Below are 17,436 nucleotides of genomic sequence, written 5' to 3'. Positions count from 1 at the left end.
ACATTTCCAATTGAGTAAGATGTAGGAGCACGTTCATTGCCCCTGCAGAATGCGGCTGAGAATTGTCTTGAAGAAGAAAACCCACGACAGTTATGTAATGTTGGCTGCATAGCTTCAGGCGAAATTTCCCACCAGGCCCTCGTATTTGGCGGGAGACACTTTATGTGCTCCCTGTGAGCTCAGAACTAAAAAGAACGACTTAACGCGATCGACAGGCATACTAGAGACACTGCCAACACACCTGTGCAAAACTTCATCGGATTTTCACTGTGGTTTCCATTTCGCGACCGATCGTTCCTTACTTTTCGAATAATATTACTCGCGTAGGGATACCGAAGACATAGTCAGGACCATTACAGTGGGCGGTATACATGCAGATGCTGATGTAGATATAGAAGACATAGATTCAGAATTCTGTACAGAGCTTCTGTGGTCTATCTATCACACTTTCGCCAAGCTTCGTCTTCCATTTACCTCCATTTAACTTTCATTCCAACAATAATTATGTCTTCCCCTGTAGTTTGTAATTCCAGACGTGTGTAACGCACAGTTTTCTCGCGGTTACCACTTTAAAAGTACGTTATTCGCTCCCACGCTCTTTGTAGGGGTAATCATAACGCTTTTAAACCACGTGATTGGCTCGCACGCTCTCTGTAGGGACAAGGAATAAGCACTGCATAACGCAGAGCACTTTTCCACAGACTGAAGTTCGGACTGCACTCCGTGGACTACGACGATCCAGAGAGACCCAGGACGCAGAAGGCTTCGGCGAAAGTCATCGCAGACATCTACAAGAACATGGCCGTGCCGTGGGAGGATTTCGAGAACGCCGACACCACGCCACCATCTTAATTTCAACGTATATATATGTAAACAGTTGAGCACAAGTGCCGAATAAATTTTGCATTCTGAAAGATACCATGCTATGTAGTTTGTTGCAGCACAACCCGTTCACACTCAATCACAAAGCCATGTACTAAGCACTAACACTAATTACTCTAGAACATTATTTATAATTACTTTGCAACCTACAACACTCCCACTTGCAGTAAATTGATAAAATGCCTTAAAGCAGTTGAATATTCTTTCACGCTCAGCTTAAACATGGTGTGTATACATTATGTTCCTGATGCGCATTGCAAGTACAGAGTGACAATTATGGATCTATATGAAAAAAATGCAAACTAGTTACAAACTAAGGCATGCACACACTTTATTCAACATGTAAATGTCACTACAGACATGCGGATTTAGATTACGGCATATTCGATATGGCTGCCAACATTGTGGCTCAGACGAATAGCGAAATTGCGCATGACCCACTGAAGTGTCGGAACATCGAGGCCCTGAGTAGTATTAGTACACAATCTGACTGCATCAAATAACAATAAAGAATGAACGGAAATTTCCGTTAACACAATTGATAAGTAAGTCCCCGGCAACTATAAAAGCTACGAAACAACAAAGCACAAGTGTAACTGTTGTGTGTGTGGAAGTGTGATTCAACGTACATGTATCTGGCATGGTTCTTCCTCAGTACGAAAAGAAATTTTAAACACCATTTACAATGAACTAATTGAAAAACCACAAATACTGTAATTGCACATAGAAACCAGAATTACAAGTCTAATACATGAACATGAGCCATATGCTTTGTTGACTGAACCTGTGACCAAGAGGCATTATGATTAAGGAGATTTGACATAAAAAAAATTGTTACCTCCATATATATTGACGAAAAATACACTGTGATCATTGCAACATCTTGGATATACATTACACCAACCGAACAGCATCTACTCTCTCGCCCAACAGAAGAATAACTGCACACGACATGCTCTCAACTAGTGCTGCTCTCGACATCCTCTCAACAAGCACTGCCCACGGCAACGCCTGAACCACAACTGCCCCAGTGGAGGCGGCGGCGGCGGCGGCGGCGGCGGCGGCGCAATCTCTGGCACTGTGACTCAGTGTAGCCACCTTTCAACAGTCACCCGTTGAGGCTGAAGAGACTTCTCGATCGTGAAATGCGTATTCTCAGTCGTAGTATTACACATTACACGGCAATGACGCAACATATTGCTGTCACTCACCATGCACCACCGAACGTACAGACCACACACAAAAATATGAGAGTCAACTACAAACCGTCTGCAACTATGAAAAATGAAGCCTTATGCACTTGAAACACAAACAGCACATTTAAGACACTGTCACTTGCACACTCTGGGCGCAAACATGACAGTAATAGACAAGTCAAAATATCTTGGATAAATGTTATGTAAGCCCATGTCCTGGAAAGCCCACACAAACAACATTACTTCAGAAGCAAGAAACAGACTTAATATGCTTGGATGCATTCGAGCAAAGGTGGATGAAGCCAGAAGCGACACACTATTGTACACCTACAAGGCGTTCATCCTGCCAGTTCTTGAGGTCGACTGCGCATGAAACTAAAACCTAGAAATACTCTCACCTGAAGGTAGGGTCCTGAGGGTAGCTAGGCGGCTGGTGGCTCCACTAACAGCTGACGTTGGCTAAGACCGATAGGAACCTCCAAACTTAACAACTGTGCCTCTGAAAAGGTGCACTATCGTGCTTAATTGTGGTGCTTACGAATATCTTACACCAGAGAATATTGCCAAGAAAGATACACAAGGAAAGTCAATCATTCCAGACAAACCAAACGCAACTCGTATCTCGTACAAGTCCTGTTAGACACATTACATCCCGATAACACAGCATACTGCTCTCACCATGCACCACCGAACTTCCCGACCACATACAAGACTAGACCAATAGAAAAAATGCAAACTATAAATCTCGAAGTAGAAAAAGATTATTCAAATATGAGTTTAGACTGACTCAAGTTTTAGGGATGTTCACTTCAGTCTTTGGCTGAATACAATCGTCGACACCTAATCTCCTCTGGTAGCTACGAAGCTACTAACAGTACCGGTGCTATAAGTAAGAAATACAACGAGAATGTAAGCAGAAAATGTCAGTTATAAACGTGTACGGATTGGGTTAAGAAAAGCATTACCGTATCTGAGGCTTAGTCTGTAGCTTCGCCTCCAATACCGAAACCTTTTCCTGTAACTCGTCAACTAGTGAGTGTTGCTTTGCTATCAATTCATTAATTGTCATATTCGTTGATTCCTCTTTGTTCATATTGATCCCATCTGCCAATCTACCTGGAGGAATGTGCCCAGTAGTCTCTGCAATTACTTCCTCTGGATCTGCGCACCCCACACTGCTACCGTCTGACCGTATAACGTCAGCTCTAACCTCATACACGCTGTAATCTACGTGCTTTTCTACCAATCGTGTCCGGCTATTACTAAAATTTTCGTAATCTTTCTCCTTAATATTCTCGCAATGTTTAAACTGGAGTTTTGCGTCGGATGGGTCGGCTACTTCTACCACTATAACCTTCGGTGAAGGCTGCCGGTTAGGGCCAGAACTTTCCGTTACTACTTCAACATCCAACTCCTGCGGGACGAAACACGACGAATCTTGCTTCTGCTCCCCATTAACATCAACTATTTCTAGTAAAGTCTGCCGGTCAGGGCCAGAACTTTCTATCACTTCACAAACACTATCTTCCTGCGGGACGAGACGCGGCAAATCCTGCACGCGCTCCCCATAAACACTTCTACGGTACAGGCCCCTATAATCTCTTAGTTCGTCGTATAAGCGACCGAACTGCCTTAACCAGACCTCATCCGTCTCTGCATCCCCTCGCTCGATGACGGACGTGTTATCTGACATCTGACCTTCTCTCAAGAATTGCGAATCATTCTTAAACTCAATCTCCAGTTCCGCTGTGGGTGTTACAGCTGCCACTTTATAATCGATTTCCGGAGCACTACTTAAATTGTTCTCACTGACAGTGAATGTATTTTCTACTGCCGTGTCTACAGCTGATCTACTACTTGTGGGCACACTCCTTTCTCCTAACACTGGCACACTCACCCGCCGTTGATTATTCCATACGGATTTTTCATAACGACGACACCTGTGTTTTCTCCTCTTATTGGACCGCCAAAATTTCTCCACGCCCGGTTGGCCCCTCACCGGCGCTGCTAATGGTTTCCCTGTCTCGTCCCAGCAGATCTGTTCCCCGGATGCTGCTGAGGTGGCTGATCACACACTCTGGCGTTATTACTATTCTGTGAAGCCCATATCACGTTAGTATGATACTGGTTTCTGTCATTCCTGTTATTATTTGCATTGTACCGATTGTTATTACGATCCGAACCATTATTGTTATTGCTGCCATGGTTGCGGTACGCTTTATTCCCATGGTTATATATATATATATATATATATATATATATATATATATATATATATATATATAGTAAAACAATTACAATATATAAAGACACAGACATGTCATCTATTCAGGTAACAAAATATGGAAAAAAAATTATACTACAATAGATGGAAATAGGAGGATATGCATTTCCGGCGTTACAACCTCTTGTTCGCATTGACGGCACTTTGAACAGTGGACGCAACATTTCAGATGTGTTACCACCCGTGGCTCTACTCTTCATTTGATCCCTGCAAAATCCTACATTTCAGCAGAATAATGCACGATCGCATGTTGCAGGTCCTGTGCGGGCCTTTCTGGATACAGAAAATGTTCGACTGCTGCCCTGGGCCGGCCAGAGCGGCCGAGCGGTTCTAGGCCTTACAGTCTGGCACCGCGCGACTGCTACGGTCGCAGGTTCGAATCCTGCCTCGGGCATGGATTTGTGTGATGTTCTTAGGTTAGTTAGGTTTAAGTAGCTCTAAGTTCTAGGGGACTGATGACCTCAGCAGTTAAGTCCCATAGTACTCAGAGCCATTTGAGCCTTCTTTTTTTTTTTTTTCTTTTTTTTTTTTTTGCTGCCCTGGCCAGCACATTCACCAGATCTCTCACCAATTGAAAATGTCTGGTCAGTGGTGGCCGAGCAACTGGCTCGTCACAATACGCCAGTCACTACTCTTGATGAACTGTGGTATCGTGTTGAAGCTGCATGGGCAGCTGTACCTGCACACGCCATTCAAGCTCTGTTTGACTCAATGCCCAGGCGTAAGAATGCCGTTATTACGGCCAGAGATGGTTGTTCTGGGTACTGATTTCTCAGGATCTACGCACCCAAATTGCGTGAAAATGGAATCACATGTCAGTTCTAGTATAATATATTTTCTAAGGTGTCAGGCAAATCCAACACCTTCCATGAAAACCCTGACATGATAAGCAAATCCAGTAGTATGTCACATAGCTCCGAATAAATCGTGACATTAAATTAACCAAAGTAATACGAGTAACGAGTGAGCAAATCGAATACCACAGACTAACACAAGAGTGCCTAAATGCATGTCATACCTTCCCACCGTGAGACAGACGCAGTTCCGAGGGGAGAAACGAGAACAGAAGCCGAGAGCAGAACCGTGTTAAGCTGGAAGGCCCTACGATAAGGGACGGACACCCACGTCGCCAGCTAACTGCTAGGACCACACCACCTGCAAGTTTTAGCGTGAGACTTTTTCGCGTCTCTGTTACGTCAGGACCACCCCCCAGCCCATGTTAAAAGATAGAGCCCTCCAGAAGAACAGTATAGGTCTTACGATAACACTAAAAGGACCACACCAGCTGCAAGTTTTAGCGTGAGACTTTTTCGCGTCTCTGTTACATTGCAAACTTTAAAAACATTGCCCCACCAAGAAAAGTATAACGTTTCTCATTGGATAGACAGAATTTTTGTAGGCAGAGCTTAAGGTTAACATTGAGACCCTGATTGGTCAGATGAAAACACAGCCAGATAGTTTTTTTTTAAACCAACTTCGGTAAATTGTTGTGAAACTTAATTTAAACCTAGATTATAGATGTGATATGGCATTGGTCATCCTTTGATCCATTGTAGAAGTTGGAAACCCATTCAGGGAATATTCGTTCACATTTTTGTTGAATGCAGTTGGTTTTTACCATCCTGTATTAAAACATTTCCTTTTATCAATAGTGCAATTTATAAACGACGTTTTGTGAGTAGAATAAAATTTCCAGTGGTAAACTTAACTGCTTTTTCGACGTTATTTTACCAGCTAACTAAAAATAGAAAAGCCTTGAATCCCTTCCACTAAATTTAGTTAGTATTAAGATTCTTTTACAGGGAGTGCAGTGGAGCTGACGCTGAAATCATAAAGTATTTGGTTATATAATCGCTAGTCTCACTGAACTCTTCTGAATTCCACATGTCATGTGTGGTCTGACGTCTCCTTACCAGCAACAGGTCCAAGGTTCAAACTAGTCAATTCCCTAAAAAAACACGCTCAGAGCGTCGTTGCGCGAAAGTGGTAGGGAGACACGACTTAGAACAATCAGACACCACGCAGAATGTTTAGAATTTGTCCAATGAATACCCGTTTATCATCTGCATTTCTTCTTGGTGTAGCAATTTTAATGGCCAGTAGTGTCCTTTGATACTTGCACCAGTATCGAGGATTACCATGACAGAACTATTACAAATACTAGCTTTCCCTGCAGCATGGAGCATCTTTTTCTGAGTTGGTTTATGTTTCTTTACTTCAGTACACAATTCTTCCTTAATGTCTTTTTCGTCATTGTATCTAAGGAGTTTAATCGTTTCGGATCGGTTTTCATTCACCTTGATCTGCTTACTGTGATCTCTATTATAGTTATTGATATTAGCGTAACTAATAATGTGAATATTTTGTTTTGCGTTGTTTGTGTTTTTCGTGTGCCTCCCATTCAGCACCGCGACCGACAGCCGAGGGTATGATGAGGTCGCTTTTAGTTTGTTAGTTACTGTTTCTTCGTATGTTGTTCCTGTCATAATTTCCACTATCCAAACGTCATGTGACTGCTGGCGTGTCCAAATTGTGTGGTTGCGATGTGCTTGATTATATCGGTACATCAATGTGATTTCGTTTTTTTCCAGGGGATGGTCCATCGTTTTGGTGCCACCAGCCTGGTTGGTTATTATGCCAGTAATTTTGTTGAAATTTCTATTATAATTCGCATTCTGGTTTGTATTTCGATTGTATCCCTGCTGGATGTCTCTTATTAATGTTGTAGGAGTGATTAGGATTATAATTGAAGCTGGAGAAATATCCATTGTCATTCATCCCACTATTATTGTACGGTGAATGACCATTTCTGTTGTACTGTTTCCCCTGTGTGTTTACTCTGCTATTCTGCATGTCACGATTCCTTTTTTCATTCCCATTATGGATATTAGAATTCGTGCAGTGCGAATCGTGCATGTGCTGGTTACAACAGTTCGTTTTGATGCCTTCCTTGGTCAGATCAATTGAATCTGTTACTGACTGTAGGTCAGTACCTGGAGCACTGATCAGTTTATCTTGGATGCTGAAAGGGAGTTTCGATTTTAAAATTCTAATTACATTTTTACGTGACATTGGCTCAAACCAGTATTATGTTTTACTTATACACTTTTCGATGTACTTCCTGAGAGAACCTTACTGTAAATACTTTTTTTGAGGCTGTACACTTCTTTCCTAAGTTGTTCTTGCATACCGGTTGACCAGCATTTCTCTAGAAAAGCTCATTCAAACTAATCAAAGGTATGACATTGTTCCGCAGCCTCTGTCGCTCAGAGAGTGGCATCTCCTTGTAATAAGGGTATTACAAACGTAATCTTTTGCTGTTCATTCCGCGATCTCGGAAGCACACCTCTAAATGATTTTGTAAATACCATAGGCTGAGGTGTTTTCCTACCTTGAATGAAGAGTGGCAGGCTTAAATAAGCTTTCCTCAGTCAGTACATTTATAGGCGTTTGCATTACGTAATTCGTGTCAGGCAAAATACTGCTCGGTGTGTTCTGTTGTTGTACATATTTTCTATACGACGAAACCATGTGATTATTGCTGTAACACGTATCTCTTTCCCGAGAAGCTAGAAGACTATTGTGATTTGAACTTTTAATCTCCTGCATATTTCTCTATAATTCTTTTACTTCATGTGACATTTAATGAAATTCAGAATTAAAATTTTCTACTTTATCAATAGAACCATATGTTCCTTGAGTACTCGCCTGTTCTATTACCGATGGTAAATCGTTATTTAATCTTTCCACGACCTGTGCAACCTTTTGCATTAACCACTGATTAAATTCCGTAACTATTTTCTTCTCTTGGTTCACGAAATACGTCTGAATCTATTCTGCACTATGGAGTGACAAGTTCTGAATTTGTTCTGAGTTTGACTAAAAGTTTTCTCTAAAGTTGACTTACCTGACTGCACATTTTGTAGATCAGTACCAGTCTGTGTTATCTTTTCAGGTAATTTTTCGCAGTCTTGTTTAAATTGACCAAACTGTTGTCTTAGTTCATCTAGCTGAAATCTGAACTGTTCAGAAAGTATATGAAGAGTCTTCGTGGTCTGCTTTGTCAGCTTTTCTGTAAACGATTTTATCATCTAATCGATTCACTCATCTTGAGGTTTAGCCTATTATATCCGCTTTTCAGAAAATGTTTTCAAAGTACTATCAATACTTTCAAATTGCTGGTTCGCATGCTTACATATGAGGTGTGATTGGGATGGTTTCAGACTGGATCTGCTACTGCTTACTCATCTTAGGGGCAGGTACAAGGAGGGTGGGGAGTGAGTCAAAAAATGGTTCAAATGGCTCTGAGCACTATGGGACTCAACATCTGAGGTCATCAGTCCCCTAGAACTTGGAACTACTTAAACCTAACTGACCTAAGAACATCACACACATCCATGCCCGAGGCAGGATTCGAACCTGCTACTGTAGCGGTCACGCGGTTCCATACTGAAGCGCCTAGAACCGATCGGCCACACCGGCCGGTGGGAGTGAGTCATTGCCTTGTCCTTGAACGCCCTTTGACAGGAAATTGCGTTTCCTTTATTCATTTTTTTGTGGCATCTGGTTGAGTGCGAGTCTGTTAGGGCTTGTTGCCGGATTCTGTCTGCGTGAAAATGGATGTAAAAGCGGAACAACGAGTGAAATTTTGTTTTAAAACCGGGAAATGAGCTTCTGAGACTTACAAACTATTAAAAACAAATTTTGGAGATAATTGTATGAGCCAGTCAAATGTTTTTGTCTGGTTCAACAGATTTAAAAATGGCCACTATTCATTTGAAGATGAACCACGGTCTGGGTGTCCTTCCACCTCAAAAACGATCGAAAATGTTGTGAAAGTTCGTGATTTAGTGTCCTCTGATCGTAGACTTACAATTAGGGAGATGGCTGATGAGCTTAATTTAAGTTTCTATGCACTTAAGTTAATTTTAACTGAAGATATGAACATTCGTCGAGTGTCAGTAAAATTCATTCCAGAAGTGTTGTCAAGTGACTAGACACAATACCAACTTGAAGTGTGCCAAGAACTGATTTATTGGACTAAAAACGACCCAGATTTGTTCAACAGGGTAATTGCAGGTGACGTGTGTATATGGATTTGATACTGAAACCAAAGTGCAGTCTTCACAATGGAAGACTCCAGGTTCACCACGACCGAAAAAAAGCACAGTTGCAGGGCGGTCGGTTCAGTGTGCGATGGGAGGACGACTAGTAGCTGGCAGCCGCTGGACAGCGCGGTGGCGTTCCACTGCTCGAATTCCAAGGGTGGCCGACTGCGGTGGCTCACCTGCGGGCAAGGCGGCTTGACCTGGCTGGGCCGTATGCAAGGCAGGCTGGTCGGTGGCCGCAGAGTTTGGTGGAACAGACACCTGGGTGCCGACCCTGTACCCGCATCTTGCTGACCGTGTCTGGCGCTAGGGACGCTCAGTGGCTCGGTGACCGCGAGGGCCTCCGTTCGAATCTCAGCTATCAGTGCTGCATCTGGAGCCGCAGACAGAGGGTGCTGTCACGATAACGGCTGGGTGATGGTGGCCACAAAATAGAGACCTACGCTGTAGCGGACGCCGTCTCAGTGACTCGCCAATCTAATGCCCCTACTTGGTAAGACAGCCAGTGCTATGCAACAATATGGGTTCATTGTTGAACGTCGCTGCAGCGTGTCACATACAGTGCATACTGTAGCACCAGCGAGCAGTACCAGTTTCAGGTACAAGGGGCGATCAACAAGTTTCTCTTCAGAGTCTGTACAGCTCAGAATCGGTATTCCAATCAGGCATTGAGGCAATCATCCCACCCACGGACCAGGTTGAGGATGCATCTGACGTGGAAACGAGAAGCACATCTGAGTAATTCACTCCACTTTTTGCAAAATCAGGCATCAGCTACTCTTACATAACACGGGAGCCCGACTATTAACCATCGTCCATGGCACTGATCTGGCCGCCCTCATCAAGTTGCGTGACTTTTTCGATACCCAAGATGATATGTAAAAACAAAGAAATTACTATCAATCATGTGATTCATTTAACCTTCGCATGACTTGGCATTTACCGATACTGCACCTGACTAACAAAACAGATAAATTGCCATCTCATCAGGGATTAACAGAGATTATGGCGGATCAGTTCAACTTATGGCTTATCTGAAGATTAACTGAGACGTGTCTTCGTTACGTATGCAAGCAGTTTTCTGCGTAATACTGTGACACACCATTCCAAAAAGCCTTAGTAATCGTATCAACGTCTTAACATATATTTCTTGTTGCTTTGAAATGGGTTACCGTTTTACTTAAATTAGGTGCTGAGAGCATATTGGTCATTTGGAACAACAAATTTAAATCCTCCTTTGGCTAACTCCCCTAAATTTTACATTGAGGGGCAAAGGACGGAGATTTTCAGTTAGGCCCTTGTTTCTGTTATCATTTGAGCTCACGCAAATATAGAAAAACGGGTGCTGGGGAGAAACGTCATTGCAGTTATCCAGGTGAAGAGACCTGAAGATGATTTTGTTGACACCCACCTACGTAGGGAGAAATGATCATCATAATAAAATAAGATAAATCAGAGCTCGAACGGACAGATATAGGTGTTGCTTTTTCCCACGCGCAATTCGAGAGTGGAATGGTAGAGTGAAAATGGTTCGATAAACCCTTTGCCAGGCACTTAAGTGTGAATTGCAGAGCAACCATGAAGATGTAGATGTAGATGTAGATGAGGCGAATGCTGGTACCTGTGGTGGTGGCAACCCTGCTCTGCCTGGCACAGGGGGTGCCAGTGAAGTCGTCAGCCAGACCTGCCAACCAGTTCCCAGACGGTTTCTACCTGGGCGCTGCCACCGCTCCATACCAGATAGAGGGCGCGTGGAACGAAGACGGTGAGTACCTGTCACTGGAGCACGTATTGTGACGACGTGTAATGTCCACCAGTCTTGTCCCAGAAGATATCAGATACCTGACTGCTGTTCGTCAAGACACGCTGAACGGACAGGTTGATTCCGTGATGACGTTTCAGACTTTTAGCGGTTGAAACGTCCCCTTTGAACAATTATACATGACTGTGCTTAAACTGACACAATATTTTTAGCGCAACGCAATCTGACTTTCAAAAATCCCTACAAAAGAATGGCCTAGACTAACATTAACCTATACGTTTCACAAATCACTTACCTCACAAAAATCTTCGTTACTCGAACTACTGCAATACAGCGAGCGCCACTACTGCCAGCTACATAAAAGATTCAAACTACTGAAGGCACTAACTACTGATAGGCATAGTTAGCAAATGAAAGATTTTGATAGAGAACAAACAATGTATTTACCTTACTAGTGTTCAAAAGTCATAGTATATATAGCAGTTCATGACATCCATTCTTACAAATTTCAAAACTCTGCCATTTCTCTCCCCACATCCACCACTGCTGGCGGCTCACCTCCAACTGCGCAACGCTACGCGCTGTTAACAGCCAACAGCCCAACACTACAATAGCGAATATTACAACAATGCCACCCAGCCACAGACTGCACACAGCACAGCCAGTGATTTTCATACAGAGCGCTACGTGGCGTTACCAATATAAAAACCTAGACAGCCTACTTACATAGCCCCCATGCTCCCCACAAAAAATTTTACAAATTGTTTGGGCAGTGGCCAATACAGATTTGAAGAAATTTTTCATAATTACAATAACAAAGATATCAAATGCACACACTTATTGACACAATGTTGGTCAAAAGCTAAAATTTTCTCACAGTCCATAAAGACAGTCCTGATCGTTCATCACAGTAAAATAGCAGTGTTTTTCTCAATGTCTGAACAGTAAAAAAATGCACACAGAAGTAGTGGATTTCCATGCGGTCTTGAAGAAGTAGTGTTGTCCTTCCAACGGAGAGACAGTGCTGACTCTTGACATGCAGACAGGTAATGGGCTACAACAGAGCAAACCCACAGCAGAGTCATTCGAAGTTGAAGAATATTGGTAGGTAGGTCGTCGCAGAACAGACCCACTGTAGTCATGGTAGAGATTATGGTATTGCTGGGCCACCAGAGATGCAGACCCACTGTAGTCCTTGTAGAGACGGCCAGCAGCCATCTGTTGCAACTGTGCAGGTGCACAATCACCATCGAAGAGTCTTGCGGACAATATAGCAAGTCCATAAACCACCACTTGTGCACTCACAAAGTTTTTGGAATTGTCCTTAGAACCAGCAATGTTGTTATCCAGTCCCTTGCTGAATTATTAACACATGTGCAAACACTAACAGTCCCTACTTCTCACATATTGTCCATATACTATGACCAGCAGAAATGTGTGCTGTGAAATGTAACTTACAAGTTACTTAATGTGATGAAGTGGTGTCAATTACAATTTTATAACATAAGAATACAATAACAATGGTACAAAATACATCATTAAAGAACATAACAATACAGATAACATTTGTGGTAATGCAGGCTTTACAGAAGAATCGAACTAACATATACATCAGTGTTACAGGAATTATGACATAAGTAAATACATAAAAGATCAGAATAACTTTTGAAACATCAACTTCACACATGAGCATTAAAACAAAACAGAATAAATAATGTCTAAACATCTTTACAAAGTAAATAACATATTATTAATGCAAATTATATTTGAGGATAACAGTATTCCTCATCATAGTGAATGTAGCTTAGTATTAGAAGAGAAAAAAATTCTATGAAACAGTACACAGAGACAGGAAGAAAACAAATACACAAGGATACACAAACACATAGTGGGATAACACAAAAGGAAAGGACAGGGTTTGTTTTCAGTGTAACATTTGGTACTGCAGTCCAAACCAGAACTTCATTCCATAGATCGTCCCTCTTATTTCGACATTTGCTCCAGCCAAAAAATCCTATCCAAGCATGCTTTCTGTATTCTGTTCACATCCTCTTTCAAAAATATTTTTTCTCCACTGTACACTACTTTTTTGGCCAAACCATTTTCTTATAGCTTCTCAATGCATTTCTTCCAATCCATCATAGATAGTTTCTTATATAGTCTACCCCTATAAAGCTAGCTTAAATCTACTGAGCTCAGATACTAAACAAAGGGACAACGCAATGCAGCAGCACAAAACAATTAACACAAACAGCAATGACAAAAAAATGGAAATTGGCAAAGCAAGCTACAGTAAATCTAAATTACCAAGCAAATGCAACATTACAGCTAATATGAGCCAATGAGCAGCAACAAGAAAAATAAATCAGTAGTAAAACTAGCTTAACACAGTAATACAAAGTGAAATTTAGTAGCACTATGCCTGGCAAACAGCAGCAGCAAATGTAATAACTTATATCTAAACATGACAAAGCTCAAGCAGGAAAAATATTACAGTAAAAATGGCCATGTTTAATACCTATGTCACATCTTAATACTAGAGTGATGCATCACCTTAACTTACACTACTAAAAAGTTACCAGTCATTGACAAAAATTATGTATGCAATTCCTGTGGAGGGAGATGTCTTTTTGTGCTCCCTCGTTTTTTTGGAAGTAGATCATAAAATTACAGTTTACTGGATCTGTAGGCACAAAACATCTGTATTAGTACATCTAATAAATTTTAATTTAACCAATGCTGCAGCGCAGCTAGAAACAAGATATTGAATGAAATAAGCAAATATATATATATATATAAAGCAACATATGAAACGTCATTCACTAGGCAAATGGCGTCTCCAAAGGCAAAAAAAATATCTCAACTAGAAAGAAAGTAGTCATAATCAGGTGTATAGACATAAAATATTTCTCGTCATTTTATTAGCCATTTCAGTAAATGTCATAAATTAAGAGCTCCACAGTGTAATAATATGTTTTCAAGTTTGGGCGTGTCGTATTTTCTACAAAGAAATGTCAATAGCAAGGATAATGGCCTCCTTTTTTCTCCACCTGTGCCTCTGAAAAGCACACACTAATGGCTTTTTTTCCAGGCAACTGTCACGCAGCTGGGTGCTCACGACGCATTACATGACAGTTACTTAACTTTCTTACCGAAATATTTACGACAGCAGTGACAGTCTCATATAAAAATTTCACAGATCGAGAATTTGCGTTACAAATGTGTAGAAACAAAATCCTATCAATATAACAGAGTCCAAAAAATTTTTGGTAGCATTGTGATACATTCACCCATGTACACACATTTCATAACTCTTTAAAGTACAATTCTCAGCTTATTGATCATAAACACACCTCAACAGCATAATACACATCGTCATCGCAATAATAACATCATAACAGATCAATCACATCTCAGAATCATCTCAGCTTCTTTCAATAATTTCAAGACCTTCAATAAAGTCATCTTCCTCAAACGTACTTCAAAAATCATGATCCCTTACCAAATACATCATTCTAAGCTCTCATATTATCACAATGGTTCCGAAAAAATATGAATGGTTCACAAAGTATAGAGAAAATACAATTTCATAAGTGTGAAATTATCCAACTGTGTAATTGCGTAAACATGTGTCACTGACATAAAAAAATTTTTGTTTCTCTGTTAAATAATCAGATAGCTGTGTAATTCTGTGTTGGAGAAATGTGGTACCGATGTGTAAAGTTTTATAAGCAAATACCATATTAGCTAGGGCTCCTTGTGCTTGCCAAACACATGGTACACAAAGTAAGCATATACCCCCCTGAGGATTAATGTAATTATACCCTCAGGTGTTACAGTTTACAGCAATGGAATGAAATGTATCACGGAAAACCTTTGTATCATTGTACTTCAAATATCTTTAAAAATAAATGTTTTAAGTGCAAAATTAATCACTCAAATACGTGTCCTGTAGCGCTAAATGTGCGTCTTGCTGTAAGATAATCTCTGTGGAAGTGTAGTAGTTATTGTCCTCCGAAAGCTGAGTTCTGCAGAAGCCAATGTACTTACCTCATGACAGACAAAAGTGAAATGCTTTGCGTATAGATGTCTTAGTTATTACACTTATTGCCGTAATGAAGAAATTACTGTGCTGTAACGTATTGTTGTGCTACGGAAAATGCAGTCTCATTGTAGCTATACCACAAAAGTTACTACTGAAACATGTTTTACTTTCCAGAATAATTTAGAAAAACTGTTCAGATATAAAAAAGAAACACCGCAAAAGCAACATTGTACATTGTGTCACATATTAGTAGCGTCGTGATATAATCGTGTAGCTGTCAAAGAAACCAAATACTAAGTCATCGGTAATCTCACATAAAGTACTTTAAATAAAGAATGTCTTTTCAAGTAAACCAAAATGTTGCATTAAAATCTCATTAACAGTATATGTTCTAAGTATGTAAGCCGTATGTTCATTACGTAATCGTGCAACTAACAAAGAAGAATGTACAAATAACAACACTGTGTCGTCTGTTCACTATAACAATGCATTCGTAATTACTTGTCTAAGTTCCCTTGGTTCTTGACTGGATAGTTAACTTTAAAACATAGTTGCATGTTAACAGTTCGTAAGTGTGACAAAGAGTATCAGTAACGTGAAGTGAAAAATTTTATAGCAAAGACTAAGTCAAAGAGCAGACTATCAATCAAGAAACGGTTTTACATGTGAAATGTGGTGTAAACCTTTACTCTTCCAAGTACGCAGAGTTTCAGCTTCAACGCAATTATCATGTTGTATATGTCGGTAAGGAATGCTAAAATTTTTCTCAAGGTTAGCGTCTATGTTATTTTTCGCTGAGCCAGCCGGAGCACGTGGCTGCCTGCGGTGCGAGTCATTGTCTGTCTCTTTGTTGGCGCACGTCGTTATTGGGATTTGGAGACCTAACTTGTACAAATTCACCTTGACGAGAAGGCCCTGCCCTGTTTGAAGCTCGCCAGTTCTGATGGAATTCAGATCTGTCGTTTTGTCGGTAGTTTACATACTTTCTTGTTTGTGGGTCATGTGGTGGAGAATTTCTCCCGGAATCGTAACTGCGCGCTGAACTGTCTCGTCTGAAGTTATTCTGTCTCCCTTGATAATAATTGTTTTTGTTCCCATATTGTCGGTTTCTATGGTAATCTCTGTCATATTCATTACTACGGAAATGCGATCTTTCTCTGTAACTATTATTACTGTGCCAGTGGTTGTCATATGGGTGATGTCTGTTTTGGTCATGATTTGCGTTGTAAGAATAGACTTGTCGTGTCCAGTTATTGCTTCTGTCGTCACGGAATTGTGACGGATGTGACCTGTAGTGATTGTTTTTCTGTTTTCGCATCCCGCGACTGTCTGTGTCAATTTCTAATTCTTGTAAGAGTCCCTGAAAAGCTTCAATGTCGTCTTTGCAACGTCCTGCCAAAATAATATTTCTTAAATGTTCAGGCAATTTCATTAAGCAAATGCGGATGAGTCTGAAGGGCTGTATGGGTTTGAAAGATATTGATTCTTATGCAACATGTCTTCAAAATATTTCACAAGACTGGAAAATTCAGATTGTTCGAAACGTTTCATCATTATGATGCTATGTTTTACTCGGTCTTGTGTAGTTTGAGACCAATATGCTGAGAGTAAGGCATGATAAAATTCTCCTTCACTGTGACAATCGTGAATGACCGATCGCATTCTTACAGCTGGTTCATTCTCCAAGTAGCCATACATAAATTCTAACCTGTGCTCCAATGACCAGTTGGGAGGAAAACAATGAGAGAATTGATGAAGCCATGCTTGTGGATGAATGTCGTTGTCAGAATTCTTAAATGTTTTGAATTTACGTGTAGTAATGAACAGCTTATAGTCAAAATCATCGTGTCGGCGAGTCGCACATGGCTCATTGTAACTTCGTTTCGGCGGTTCCATCTCAAAATCCAATGCGCCTTGCCAATTTCTTTCATAATTTCCGAAGTGTCCTGTGTTATTATTTTGTGGTTGTTCCGTATTTCTATGTCCCTCTTCCCGTACTGGAGCGCGAGTGTCCTCTGAAATATGTAATTCTTGTATTACTTGTGCCAACTGATCTTGTACTTCCCGGAATTCTCTTTTGTACAGTGTATTGATTTGATTTTGATTTTGTTTGAATTTTCTAATTTGTTCATACTCTTCAGTGTCCGTGAAGGCTACAG

At 40.9% G+C, this 17,436-nt stretch overlaps 1 protein-coding gene across 4 annotated transcripts in view; it reads left to right on the top strand.

The window, feature by feature from the left end:
• LOC126094711 (myrosinase 1-like) overlaps positions 1–17,436 on the top strand; it is a 178,201-nt gene that overhangs the window by 37,971 nt on the left and 122,794 nt on the right. The window contains exon 11 of one of the 4 annotated variants that reach the window (XM_049909245.1): positions 702–872. The exons of the other annotated variants lie outside the window; for them this stretch is intronic. Within the exon in view, the coding sequence (XP_049765202.1) occupies positions 702–852 (151 nt within the window). The 3' untranslated portion in view covers positions 853–872. Of the gene's footprint in view, positions 1–701; positions 873–17,436 lie in introns of those variants that run through there. 4 annotated transcript variants of the gene reach the window in all.

This window comes from Schistocerca cancellata, chromosome 8, assembly GCF_023864275.1.
Source record: "Schistocerca cancellata isolate TAMUIC-IGC-003103 chromosome 8, iqSchCanc2.1, whole genome shotgun sequence".
In the NCBI taxonomy this organism is placed as follows: Eukaryota; Metazoa; Arthropoda; class Insecta; order Orthoptera; family Acrididae; genus Schistocerca; species Schistocerca cancellata.
Note: the sequence above shows the minus strand (reverse complement) of the source record. Positions and strands in the feature narration are given on the sequence as shown.